A 13,180-nucleotide genomic window follows, 5' to 3' on the forward strand; every position below is an offset into this window, starting at 1 on the left:
TTTTTTTTTTTTTCCACATTTTTTTTAAGGTTTATTCATTTCTCAGAGACAGAGCGTGAGTGGGGGAGAGGCAGAGAGAGAGAGAGAGAGAGAGAGAGAGAGAGAGAGGGAGGGAGAGAGAGGGAGACACAGAATCTGAAACAGGCTTCAGGCTCTGAGCTGTCAGCACAGATCCCGATGCGGGGCTCGAACTCACAAACCACGAGATCATGACCTGAGCCGAAGTCGGACGCCCAACCGACCGAGCCCCTTTCCTTTCCCTTTTTGCAGAGTTGCTCAGCAAGGATGAATGTGTTGACTTCCATGAAGTACATTCTTCGCTGATCATCCTATAGTTGTAGTATCATATGACATTTACCGCAAAGAATATTAACAGATGGCAAAGAACTGTTTGGGCACTACAGGTGATACCTTTGAAACAGAGGTCATATCTGGTCATCAGTCAGCAGTTCAGTTCCCTTCATGAAGGCAGGCAGTTGTCATCACATCGAGTTCATTTTCTCTTATTTTCTCTCTCCTTAGTATCATCTGCCTAAGTGATTCTCCAGCAAGTGAGGGGAGGCATGTGCTGGGTTGGAAACCCACCGTGCCGACAGCCCGGGGACACATGTCCTTGTTCGGGCTCTGATTCTGCACAGCCATCATAAGAATAATTATTATCGTCGTTATCGAAGCCACCATTGTTTCTACCACCCGTGAGAGCTGCCCTGTGCTGGCACTGTGCCAGCTGTGTGCCTGAACTCTCACATTCTCACCGCAGCCCTAAGCGATGGCTGCCATTATTATCTTGTTTCACATGCGAGGAAACCACAGCTCAGGGAGGTTCAGTAACTTAGCATATGTCCTCCATCTCTGAGCACATCGGACTGGCATTCAGGGTGGAACCCAGAAGCAAGTCTGACCCCCAGCCTGCAAGTTTTCACGATTGTTTTCCTTCCACTCAAAATGTCCTACCTAAGTATACATGCACACACGCATATACGCACATGCCTGTATCTCTCTCTCTCTGTTACAGGAGCAATACACAGCTGCATAAGAGACAAACATTACAAAATACACAAGGTTGAGCGTGAATTTTTTCCTAATTGACAAGCCAGCCCCACCCCGGATTCCGTGTCTCTTTCCTGCTTCCCAGGAGCTGACCTCGGTCAGTTTTGGAAACCGTATCCTTCCAAGTGTTCAAAATACACACGGCTGACGTTAAGACATTTTTGCTGTTGTTCCCTTTTGAGAAAAATGGCGCTTAGGCTGTACTTGGTGTCCTTCAGCTTGCTTGTTTCACTTCACAAATACCTTGTTTTTATCTTTCCACGTCAGCATATATAGAGGCACCTCATTCTTTATTACATGAGTCTGTTCTTCCATCTGTGAAATAAAGGGGCTGTGCCGGGTCTCCAAGGGCCCTTCCAGTCTAATGTTCTGCACTCTGATCTTCTATTTTAAAAGGCAGCGCTAATGACTTAGTAATTGGATGTTTTTGTTTGTTTGTTTCCTAATGGAGTGTGAAGAACTCTGACAGTAAATCAACAAAATATCTGTAGTGAGAGGCACTGGGTGTTCCATGACTTACTGTGCTTTGCACACTGCATTGCACACAGCCTTGCATACATTACCTAGCCGATAAATATTTGTTGAGCGAATGCCCCCGCAGAGAGCTTTACGGAAGCAAAAAGATGGCATTGGCTAAATTCATTTCGCCTTTTGCTAAGAGGCCTTGGGCCACCCAATATATCTCTTAAAAGTGCTTCTCAGTCCTAAGGAAGGTGGAAAACACGTTGCTAATTATGTGTGTACACTATCAATTTCACCCTAGTGTGTCGGTTTTGAGTCTGGTTTGGGTGTCTAACCGAAGTCGTGCTTTTTTTTTTTTTTTTTCATTTGCTCTGAAATCATACAACTTTCGACACAGAAGGGATAGCTGAGGCCGTTTAATGCAAACCTAATGGCATATATGAAATTGCTCTTTATTACGCCCAACTAATAGTCATCCCGGCTCTATTTGAGGGCCTCTAGTGATGTATAACTCTAAAACTGAGGGGAGTAATGCCACCAGATGGGCCGTCGACATCATCAAAACCACACTGCCTGAATCTATCCAGAGCATCACTGAGCAAGAGCTCTTTTGGCTGTCCTGGACCCATAAATTATTTGAGTTTGGGTGCTGGGCCACTCCTAAGCTCACCGACCGTATTATCCCCAAGCTCATGCTACTCTATCTTATTCCCAAGACTACTATCCACTCATACGGTCTTTCAGCAAACATGCAGGCAAGACCTTTTCCGTGTCAGAGAACAAGGTTTGGGAATCAAAAATGACTACCTTGTGACCTCTACTTTTCTCCAATGTATGGTCTTGTAAGGGAGAAGATATAAAGCGATTAACTTAAAATGCAAATGGCTTCAGTCATAGTATCTTCCTCTTCCACCGCCTGAGATTAGAGAAGACTGTATAGAAGGGGTTAAATTTGTATGAGTCTTCAAGGATGAATGGGAAAAGGAATCTTAGGGCCTTGCAGGGCTTCACGAGATCCTTTTTAAAATCCACATATGCCAGGGGCGTCTGGATGACTCCATTGGTTAAGTGTCTGGGTCTTGATCTCTGTTCAGATCTTGATCTCAGGGTCATGAGTTCAAGCCCCACATTGGGCTCCATGCTGGGCCTGGAGTCTACTTAAAAAAAATTCAAATATGCTAAACCTGTAGCATTTTCCTGATCTGAAAGTCCAAAAAATTTCAGAGCATGAAATTTGCTTGGTTTTAAATAACCTGTTGTTAAATCCATTTTGAACCTGAGGAACCACCAAGGCCTTTTCTGTGAAATGTTCACAAACAGTCCTTTGAAAGATAATTTTAGGTATTGATGTCAAGCTCATTAGCATAGCATTTATGGAATGCACATTTTCCCATCACTCACACTTTTTTTTTTTTTTAACTCTAGTGACTTTTGGTACTTTTCAGTTGCTCCTCTATTTACTGAAGGCAGTACATTTTTGCCATATTATAGGACTTGGTTCTAAAAATGTGATTTTTAATTGGTGTAGAAGTATATAGGTATGTCTTTTATTGCTGACTACTGGACATTAATTTTGACTTACTTGGTATCAGATTCTTATCATGAGGCATTAGTCCCCATTATGACATTATGCCTAAAAGAAAATTAGCTTACCTGATAATAACACACTTTAAAAAGTGATTTCTAAGTTTCTTTTTTAAATGTTTATTTATTTTTGAGAAGGAGAGAGACAGCGTGCAAACGGGGGAGGGGCAGAGGGAGAGGGAGACACAGACTCCGGAGCAGGCTCCAGGCTCTGAGCTGTCAGCCCAGAGCCTAATGTGGGGCTCCAACTCACAAACCATGAGATCATGACCTGAGCCGAAGTCAGATGCTCAACCGACTGAGCCACCCAGGTGCCCCGATTTCTAAGTTTTAATGCTAATTGCGATGCTCTTGGATGGAGGTAACAGAATATTCCACTCCATCACATTCAATGACTTAAGCAAAAGGTCCAGGGACTTATTCCAGCAGCTCAAGCGACATAGGCAGTTGTGTATCTCTTCCTTTTTTGGCTCTGCTTTTCAGGTTGGGCATCACTATTAGGAGGCTCTTCCTTTGTGATCCCAGATAGCTACCAACAGCATCAGGACTACCTCCCTTATTCAAGAGCAGCAGGCAGACAGTTTACTTTCCGGATACCTTTAGCAAAGACTTAGAACCGAGTCTCAGCCCTGACCGACTTGCGTTACCCATTCTCAACTCCATCATTACTGTCAAAGAGTTGAATATGCTGCTCACCTGAACCAGTCAAGGACCAACCGTCTGTAATCCACATAACTGGAAAATTTGGAGGACTGTTAGAATGGAGAAGATGGAAATGGATGTGGGGAAGGCAACCACAAATGTCTGGCTTAGAAATTTAGAGGAATAGGAGCCTTAGAAATCAGCTCCCTCCATATTTTATTTAAAGTAGATTGTGCATTCATTCATGTATCACTCATTCAGCCAATACATATTAAGTCTTTGCTTTAAGCCAAACACTGTGCTTCGAGTTGTGAGGCCAGCGGAATTGATCAGCCTGGGTCTTGAGTCAGAACCGTGATGTCACATGATTTTCCTTAACTACCCGAATTCTCCGCTCCCCTCCCTTTCTCAGAACCTAATGCTACCACTTAACTGGGCTTGTCTTGGGACAAGAATAATCTTGTCCCAAAGTATCATGTATCTGCAGCTAGTCCTTGATATTCACAATCAGACCCCAAAACAAAGCATTGGCGAAGTCATCAAGAAAGCGTTGGTTTCCATTTTCATAAAAAAAAAAAAAAAAAAAAAAAAAGCTATCTTTAAGCGCACTTAAAAAAATAACAATGAAGCCACGTTCTAAACTTTAAGCCGGAGCCACATGAACTGTATGCCCTAAGCAGACAAGTTCACAAGTCCATCTCCCTGAGTATACTCTGAGAGACTTTCTTTTCTAAGAGGCCAAGTGCCAATTAGGCAGCAGACTCTGGTGCCGACAGCTCTCCCAGGAGACCCTCCGGGCGGTAGGTCAAGCAGTCACAGCTTGTGCCTGTTTTCCTAAAGAGGAGTTGAGAACCTCAAAACCCTGACCCCCTGACCCCCTGCGTCGGAATTGCCTGGGGAGAATATTTAGAATAACAGATCCTCAGCCCTAACCCCCAGATTTCTGAATCAGAAGAGTTGGTGGGGGAAATCTGCAATTTATCATACCCCGTCGTTTTTTTTTCTTTTTCACACTTACACCTGAGACCCTCTCATCATGAGGCTACATAGCCTCATCCCCGGGTTTCTCACTGTGCCATTAGACAAGAATAGAGCTCGGTCCACATTAAGTCTGGACATTCTGCCAGTGAGGCAGGTTGGAGGTGAGGTTAAGCCAAGACGACCTCTAAAACACCTGCTGTTTTCTCACTCGCACCCATGAGTTTTTCCCATGAAGGATGGGAAGGACACGGGCGGTGAGCAGGGTGGCCCTGGCTCAATGTCACAAGCAAATGGCTGGCTTGGCCTCCTGGGTCTTCATGCCCTCTCAATAAAGAAGAAGCTGTTAAGAGGCCATTCCTGCAGGGTCTGTAAGGAGCCAATGGGTGTGGACAGGGCTTCAGTGTCACCCAGGCCACAGGCCTTCCCTTGGCATCCCCAACAAGTGGGGTGATTACTGTTAGAGAATGAGCCCACTTTTCTTATTGAAGAAAAAGTAAAACATTCTTTCAGTGAGTCCTGGATTTCTCGATGTGCTTCACGTTGCTTGGGAAGCAAGGACTCCTCTTCTCCACCTCCATGGACCCCAGTGGCCATGCCCCCTGCCAAACAGCTGGTTCCAGTGCGAAGAATTCTCTCAGGTCCTGTAGAGTGCCCAGGGCTGGGGAGTGCCTAGAACATATTTGGAACATTGCTGTAGCAGCAAGTTCCACCGTATCACCTCCTAGCCCACAGAACTGCCCAAGAAGCGACATACGTTATCGTGTTTTGCTTGTGAAATGTGTTTGTTGAACAACAACAAAAAAGATCCAAGAAGTGACACTTTCAGATGATGTGACATGTTCCAGTTTGTGTTAAATATGCCTCAGAGGTTTTTTTTCTTCACGGATGGTTGTTTGGTTGTAGCTAACCTTGAAAACAAGCGCCTGAAACCCTTGCTCGAAGCTAAGATAGGATTTAGGGCCCATTTTTTTATAGGGCTTCCATTGCTGTTGGTCGCCATCTCATTATCTTTATAGAGACACATTATCCAGATGGGAAACAGGCTTCTGTGCCTATTTGCCAACTTTTGTGGCTTGGAACAGCACCGAACAGATCGGTTCCTGAGACCTGCTCACTGAGAAACAGCGATGGGTCAGTGATGTGTGCTGCCCGGGGACCAGGAAAAAGACCCGGCGGTTCCTGGCTTGAGGGTTTTGCAGGGACTCCCTCAAAGTCGCCCCTGGCTCAGACTGCTCCTGGTTTTGAGATTGGTGAACTATCGCATTGCTCTTTACTAAACCTCAAAGGGTCCTTAGAGGGCACAGCAACCGACTTTACCCTGTCTGGAATGTTCCTTCACCTGTATCCTCTGTGAGTGTTAATGGCGTCTCAATCTCTCATGGTTTCAAGATCCTTCCCTGCATTCAGTGTATCATTAAGCGCTGTCAGTTCTCTTCTGCAATCCATTTACCTTCTTGTCTGACTTTCCACCAGAGGGTTGTCTTAATGCACATTTTCACGATCTCCTTTACGTGGGACTAAAATACTGTTCCCTCTGGATTCCCTGCCTCCAAGGCAACCTCCTCTGGTCCTCCTTCGGTGAGGCAAAGGGCAGTGGCCCCACTCATGGCTGGGTATTAGAGTCTCCAAAGAGCTTTTATAAAAGAAAAACAAACTGGGGGGGGGGGGGGGCTTTTCCCCAGAATGTCAGTGAGCATTGCCAGTGCTCAGGCCCTCTCCACCTCCTGCTTTAGGGAACTACTGGCGAGGCTGAAAAATCCCAAACCTTGGGATCTGGAAATCGGGCTTTAAATCTCAATGTCATCATATTCTCTGTGTGACCTGGGGCTTCTTCAAAGCTTGGCATCTCCACTACTTTCTCAGTAAGGGTAATAGTTACCTTGGAAGTTTGTTGGGAAGATTAAATGGGAAGATGTAGATAAGGCGTCTGGCACATAGTAGGTGTCCCTAATTTGGCAACTTGTATCTTCTGGATAGCCTTATCCTTATTATGCTGAAACAGACCAGATCATGTCCTCTCCCTGCTCAAAAAATGTAACCGTCACCCCACTTTCAGACAGAAGAACATCCATGCTCCTTAGCGTGACCTTTAAGATTTAGCTTTATGTGGGGGCGCCTGGGTGGCTCAGTTAAGCGTCCAACTTCGGCTCAGGTCATGATCTCACAGTACGTGAGTTCGAACCCCACGTTGGGCTCTCTGCTGACAGCTTGGGGCCTGGAGCCTGCTTCGGATTCTGTGTCTCCCTCCCTCTCTGCCCCTCCCCTGCTTACACCCTGTCTCTCTCTCTCTCTCAAAAATAAATAAACATTAAAAAAAATTTTTTTTAAAGATTGAGTTTAAATGTTTAAAACTCAAGAGAAGGGAGAGAGGGTGCCATTTGGGTACCTTGGGAAAGAGCAAGCCAGGTGGAAGGTATAGCAAGTGCAAAGGCCCTGAGGCATAGAAAAACAAGCAGGGCTCTGGACTCAAAAAGATAGCCCGATGCCCCAGGGCAAATATTTAACCGTCCTGTGCTTGTTCCCTCATCTAAAAAATAAGAATGATAATAATGCAGCATTCTTTTTTCTGATTTCTCCTGAAGATTCAATAAAATATTGTCCCTGGCACATGATAGGCACTCGATGTGCTGGTTCCCTTCCCTTCTCCCTTTCTCTCCATTTATCATAAAAGCCTCCATATAATGGTGACTGTGGTATATGGCCTATAGCAGATGTTCAAATATTTGCTGATATGGATTACAAAGGCACACTTAGCAACAAATGTTCCTGTCTTACAACATGTATACTTCCTTTGTCACCTCCAAACGAGGCATTAAAAATGGCCAGCCATACTGCCACGTATAACTGTTGGCTTCAAGAGGCATTGGCAGTGAGAAGAGAGGAGGGGGCAGGATTCTCTGGGTGTGGCTTCTGCAATTCCCCTTGGATCTAACGCTCCGTGATTTTAGGAACTGGCCCTCTTGGGTCCTGTTACACTCATTAATAGCAGCACTGTTGGAAACCAGGTAGTAGGTATTGGGGCTGATTCAAGAGGTATAAAGGATTCCACGCAGCCTCTCCCATGATTTAAGGAGAACATGGGCGTTACTGGGATGGTCAGTGGAATGTCCACAATTATTTGTGTATCTTTGGCCAATTCTTCCTCGTGTTTTCTCTTTGATGAGAGGCCTTCTCTGTCTCTATCTGCCATACATGGGTACAGTTGTCCTTAAGTGACACAGGCATTGTCATTAGCCTGGGCAACTCAGCTTGGCAACGTGGCACGTTAAAACGTCTATACGAGGGGCGCCTGGGTGGCGCAGTCAGTTAAGCGTCCGACTTCAGCCAGGTCACGATCTCGTGGTCCGTGAGTTCGAGCCCCGCGTCGGGCTCTGGGCTGATGGCTCGGAGCCTGGAGCCTGTTTCCGATTCTGTGTCTCCCTCTCTCTCTGCCCCTCCCCCGTTCATGCTGTGTCTCTCTCTGTCCCAAAAATAAATAAATAAACGTTGGGGGAAAAAAAAACGTCTATACGAGGGTTAGATAGTTTCTTCTTTGTGCAAAAGCTGGGCAGTCTACACTTAATTAGGTAAGAAAATAACCACGTGGAGCTGCAGGCATTGAGAAGCCATAATTACAGAATACATCCCATCATCTCCATCGCTGTTTCCACATGACCATCTGCATCTCAGTTAAAATTTCTTTTTTTATTTTTAGACCTAAGAATAGATCAGAACTTTTTGCTTATCTTACTACATTTTCTAGAAATAGTTTACGTGACTGAATTGTAACTTTTCATACATTTATATGGTCTAAAATTAATTCTTCGTTTTGCAAGATTCTCAGGATAATATCAGCTTGGCTTTCAAAGAGGTAGAGCTCATAGGTACCTGCATAGGGTGGTTTCCTTCTTTTTTTCTTTTGTCTTTTTTTTTTAATGTTTGTTTATTTTAGAGAGAGAGAGCAAGAGAGAGCGCACAAGTCGGGGAAGGGCAGAGAGAGGGAGAGAGAGAGAGAGAGAGAGAGAGAGAGAGAGAGAGAGAGAGAGAGAGAGAGAGAGAGAGAATCCCAAACAATCTCTGAGCTGTCGGTGCAGAGGACGATGCAGGGCTTGATCTAATGAGCCACGACATCATGACCCGAGCCGAAATCAAGGGTCTAATACTTAACTAACTGAGCCGCCCAGGCACCTGGGGTAGTTTCCTTCCAAGAAAAATAACCAGACTAGCTGAACAGCAGAAAATCACTCATTGTAATCAGAAAAATCATGGATAATAGGCTGATAAGTTTTATTTTTATATACAAACCTGCTTTCCTCCACACCCAAGCCTGAAAGGCTGTCTTTGAAGCAAGATAGAAGAGGGTTACTATTTCTTAAGATATTGAGGGACCCAAGAAAGAGAAATGACAATGGGTGGGAATTAGTCATGTAGATGAGAATCCCTGGTGATGGGTGGGCCAAGAATGGCACTCATGAAAAGAGAAAGGACTTGGGGTTTTACCCACTCACAGAATCAGTGGTGTCTTTGTACATGTCTGTGACATTTCAGAGAATAACACTCCTCTGCTAATGCCAGTCCTTCCCCGATGTTTCAGGAGACATCATGGAAATTCAAGAATCCTATTATGTGATCTTACTGCTTAGGTACTCAAAAGTAGAATTCCATTCTTAAAATAGTCAGAAGAATTTTACTCCTACCTTCCAAGAAAGCCATAAAATGAACAATGCCAGTAACAATTATGAAACTAAATTGGCCTTGTAAAAGAATAAAAAAATCAATTTTGCCAGTTTACATCCATGGTAACTCATTTCCATATAAATGATCTGACTTTATTCAGTCTAAAAATGTGCCTGTATCCTTTTTGTTTTATTTTTTGTTTGAAATATTTGCAGTTCTTGAGATATACTTAGGTGGAACTATTTGAAGACATTTTGGTATGTGTTGTAGTTTTCTAATTATAATTATCTTTTTTTTTTTTTTTGGCAGTATATCAGTTACAGCAAGAGGCCCCTCGTCCCAAGAGGATCATTTGTCCTGGGGAGGTCAGTACTCAGCTATTTCCAACACACCTTGTTAAATATGATGAATTGTCAGCACTATGTTGACATAGGAGGGCTTTCCGGTTTCCTGGGAGTTGATTTACATTACTGTTTGTTAAAGCGTCACCAAATTTAACACCTAAGTAATCTACATTTTGAAATCGGGTGTTATTTGAAAAATATTCACAAACTAATTTGAAATCAGAGGTCTTGTGTTTTTAACCATTGCAGAGGCAAATTAAGCCTCCACTTTTAAAACCCCCAAGACGTGTGTTTTGGTGTTTTCCTTGCTGTTTTGATTCTTTTATCATTTTTTTTATTATGGAATGCTTCCAACAGAGAAAACACAGAGAATAAATAAATATCTAGGTCCCCTCAACACTCATATTTAACAAACCTTTATTATGCTCTGTCACATTTACTTGACGTTAAAAAAAAATCCCTACAAGAAAAGTGACTGTTTTTATTTTTGGAGATAAGCTTAAAAATGTATCAACTCATAAAAATGCTCACAGCCCAGAGAACTATTCCCAGGCCTCCTTCACTTCTCTTATCGTCTGGGATGCCAGCAAGATTGAAAGGCAGGGCGAAGATTCTATTTCCTAGTTTTATACTGGCACCAGTTTCTGTAATAGTCAAACTAATATCCTTCACCCAAAGGTCCATGGGTCTTTGCTTATTTTTGATATTATGACTTAGATTAAATATACAGTAGCAGATGCCACTTAAAGTGTCCCATCTGCCTTATTGGGAGGAAAAGGCTCCCATTCCAACACCCTTGAGATTCATCCTTGAACATCAGTGCTTTCTGGCTACAAGACTGACGGGATCTGGTTTTGAACCTGTCTCAAAGACTTCGGTCCGTAGATATCCACACCCAGAGCTGACTTATCACTAGTTAATGAATGTTTCTACATAAAATTTTACTTCTGTGGGATACTGAAATTCATCAACCGATTGTGTCCTGTCATCAACCCTGATGACTTTTGTCCTTTTGTTCAACGATAAGGGAGAATAAGATAAGGAATAAGAAAGGAATAGGGTAAGTACAAAATATTTAATGAGATGCTTGGAATAGAGTGGGGAGACAAGTAAGACACAAACTATTAAAAATTCCTCCGATCCTACTTTGCATTTAGTATTTCTCCAGCAGAAAAATTATAGCCCGTGCAGGGAGCTAGAGGGATTCAGACGTCTCCATGAAAAGAATGCTTTGTAAAATTAGAACACAACCAAGGACTTTTCCTAGGGGTATTGAGAAGAAGTCTCTAGGCAAAGTTGCGTACCAGACCTTAAAATCTAAAGAGATTGTAAATGCTCATTTGTTCATTTATTCAACAAATATATATGGAAAGCCCACTGTGTTCTGACTTTGATCTAGGTGTTGGGACAGCAAAGAACTTGGCTATTGATACTTGGCATGTCATATCAAAAGAGAACAAAATCATGATGTGTGTAATTAAAGATCTACTATTTTGCCTCTGCATATGTACGCACGTGTGTGGGTGCATGTGTGTGTGCACGTGTGAGAGGGAGCTCACTTCTTTGCTTCTCAAAATCTTTGGAGCCGTGTCATTTGTCCTCTAAGCCAGGTGGATCGTTAGCAGTGGAGATGGGTAGACTCAGATTAGCTTCACAGCTCTTCCTAGGATTCAGCTGAAACTCTTTAGACGTCCAGCGGGGTCTGAAGGATCCACAAATCTCTTTAATGTTGCACTTGCGTCAGGAGGCAATGCCACAGACCTCTTGGCAAAGCAGAGCTGTGTGCCACAAGCCATCACCGTCTGCTGTCACTCAAGAACATAGCGCATGTGTGGCTTTTTTTTTTTTTGTCCTCTCGTCTGTCTTTTGAACCAACTTTTCACCTCCCGACCTTTGTCAGTTTAATTCATTAATAACTTACCTGGTTGATGCTGGACTCATAGCTTGCTTGCCTCTAGAAATTCCACATCCCATTTCTACCATGAAACCTCGCCTGAAATGGATATTCATCAGCTCCATTTCCTCGGCAGGCAGCATGGGGCCCGTGCAGCCAGCCAGGTGTCCGGCGGTAAAGGGTCGCGTGTTGCTGGCGGAGCAGGTGCTGCTTGGAGGGACAAGGCCAACTGGAGCGGCTTCAGCTCCCTTGGTCCTCCGGTGCGACAGGAGCTGCAGATCGTTCCTGCCCATGTTGCTTGGCGTCCTGGGACGTGGCCTCCTTCAAGTGAAGGCACGGCCTCCTCTTGGATGCTGTGAAACCGCTGCCTCTGCTACAGGCAGCGTGTGAGCAAATGTCTCTTTGGCCCGTGCCGCACCTGCATGCTCAGGGGACATGCCTAATGAAGTCAGAAAGCCTTCAGTTAGAGTATGCGGCCAGAGAGACTGACGCTTTATTAGCACATTTACCTAACGCCGTAAGGGCTATTTCTTTTGAACCGTGAGAGTTACGATTTTTTTGTCTTTGCCACCTCACCCCTTAGCCAGCTATTAAGAGGCCACGTTTTCCTTCTATATACAGTCCAACTGCCCTCCTTCTTAGTCTTCAGCCTGTCTGCTCCCAGCCACCATGTCCCCGGCAAGCCTGCCCCGCTGCGTTACTCCAGCGTACCCCGTTTCTTTTGTCTCTCTGGTGGCTCGTATCCTCCCGGGCCAGGGGCTCCTCTCAGGTTAGGCTCGTCCCGCTGAATACGATGAGGACTCGCGTGAGAGCACCGGCGGGGTCTGTAGTCATGCAGATATGGAACACTGTTGCTCAAGGGTAAAGACACAGGCCAGCGTGACTTGAACGCTTGCTGGCCGTCAACAGATACCAGCCCCCTAACAGACTTTGCTGGGGACCTAGATGAGTCGAGGGGACCACCAGATTCAGCAGGCAAAATCCAGGGAGCTTTGGGAATGCAGGCAGAGGACCCCAGCTAGAGAGTCAGCTGGCCTTGCTTTGGATTCGTGCTGTGCCACTTTCTGACTAACTAGAGTCACTCACTTACTTCCTCAGGGAGACGAAGGTCTACTCTACTCCAAGGGCCAATATCTACTTGGCAGGGTGCTATAAACGGGATATATGTGGTAAGTGTCTAGAATAGGGCTTGGCACACAATAAGTACTCAGTGTTCCCGATTCAAGGCAGATTCAGAAACCTGTGGAGAAGAGGTTCAGACGCGGTCATTAGGGACAGAGTCAGAGCGATGACCGTGTTCTCTGCATGGGAGAGTCCAAAAGACAGGGATCAAGAACAAAGCAAGATGCCTGGATCAGGAATTCAAAACCACCAGGAGAAAAGATACCGAGGATGAGGAACAGAGGGCGTAAGCAGCGAGGGAAATGACGGTTCCCTGCTTTCTCGAGATTCATCGCTGTGAATACGTATTTATCGAGTAGCCACCGCACTTGGCCCTCTACTAACATTTCCTGAGTGCTCCTTGCCAGGAGATTCAAAACATCTTCTTGTATGCAAAATTCTCTCA

The 13,180-nt window shown here is 44.7% G+C and overlaps 1 protein-coding gene across 2 annotated transcripts in view; it reads left to right on the forward strand.

Annotated features, from left to right (window-relative positions):
• CHN2 (chimerin 2) overlaps nucleotides 1-13,180 on the forward strand; it is a 309,144-nt gene that overhangs the window by 158,434 nt on the left and 137,530 nt on the right. For both annotated transcript variants that reach the window (XM_045052548.1, XM_023250462.2), the window contains exon 3: nucleotides 9,685-9,740. In XM_045052548.1, the coding sequence (XP_044908483.1) occupies nucleotides 9,685-9,740 (56 nt within the window). The remainder of the gene's footprint in view (nucleotides 1-9,684; nucleotides 9,741-13,180) is intronic.

The sequence above is a fragment of the Felis catus genome, chromosome A2 (assembly GCF_018350175.1).
Source record: "Felis catus isolate Fca126 chromosome A2, F.catus_Fca126_mat1.0, whole genome shotgun sequence".
NCBI classification, from domain to species: domain Eukaryota; kingdom Metazoa; phylum Chordata; class Mammalia; order Carnivora; family Felidae; genus Felis; species Felis catus.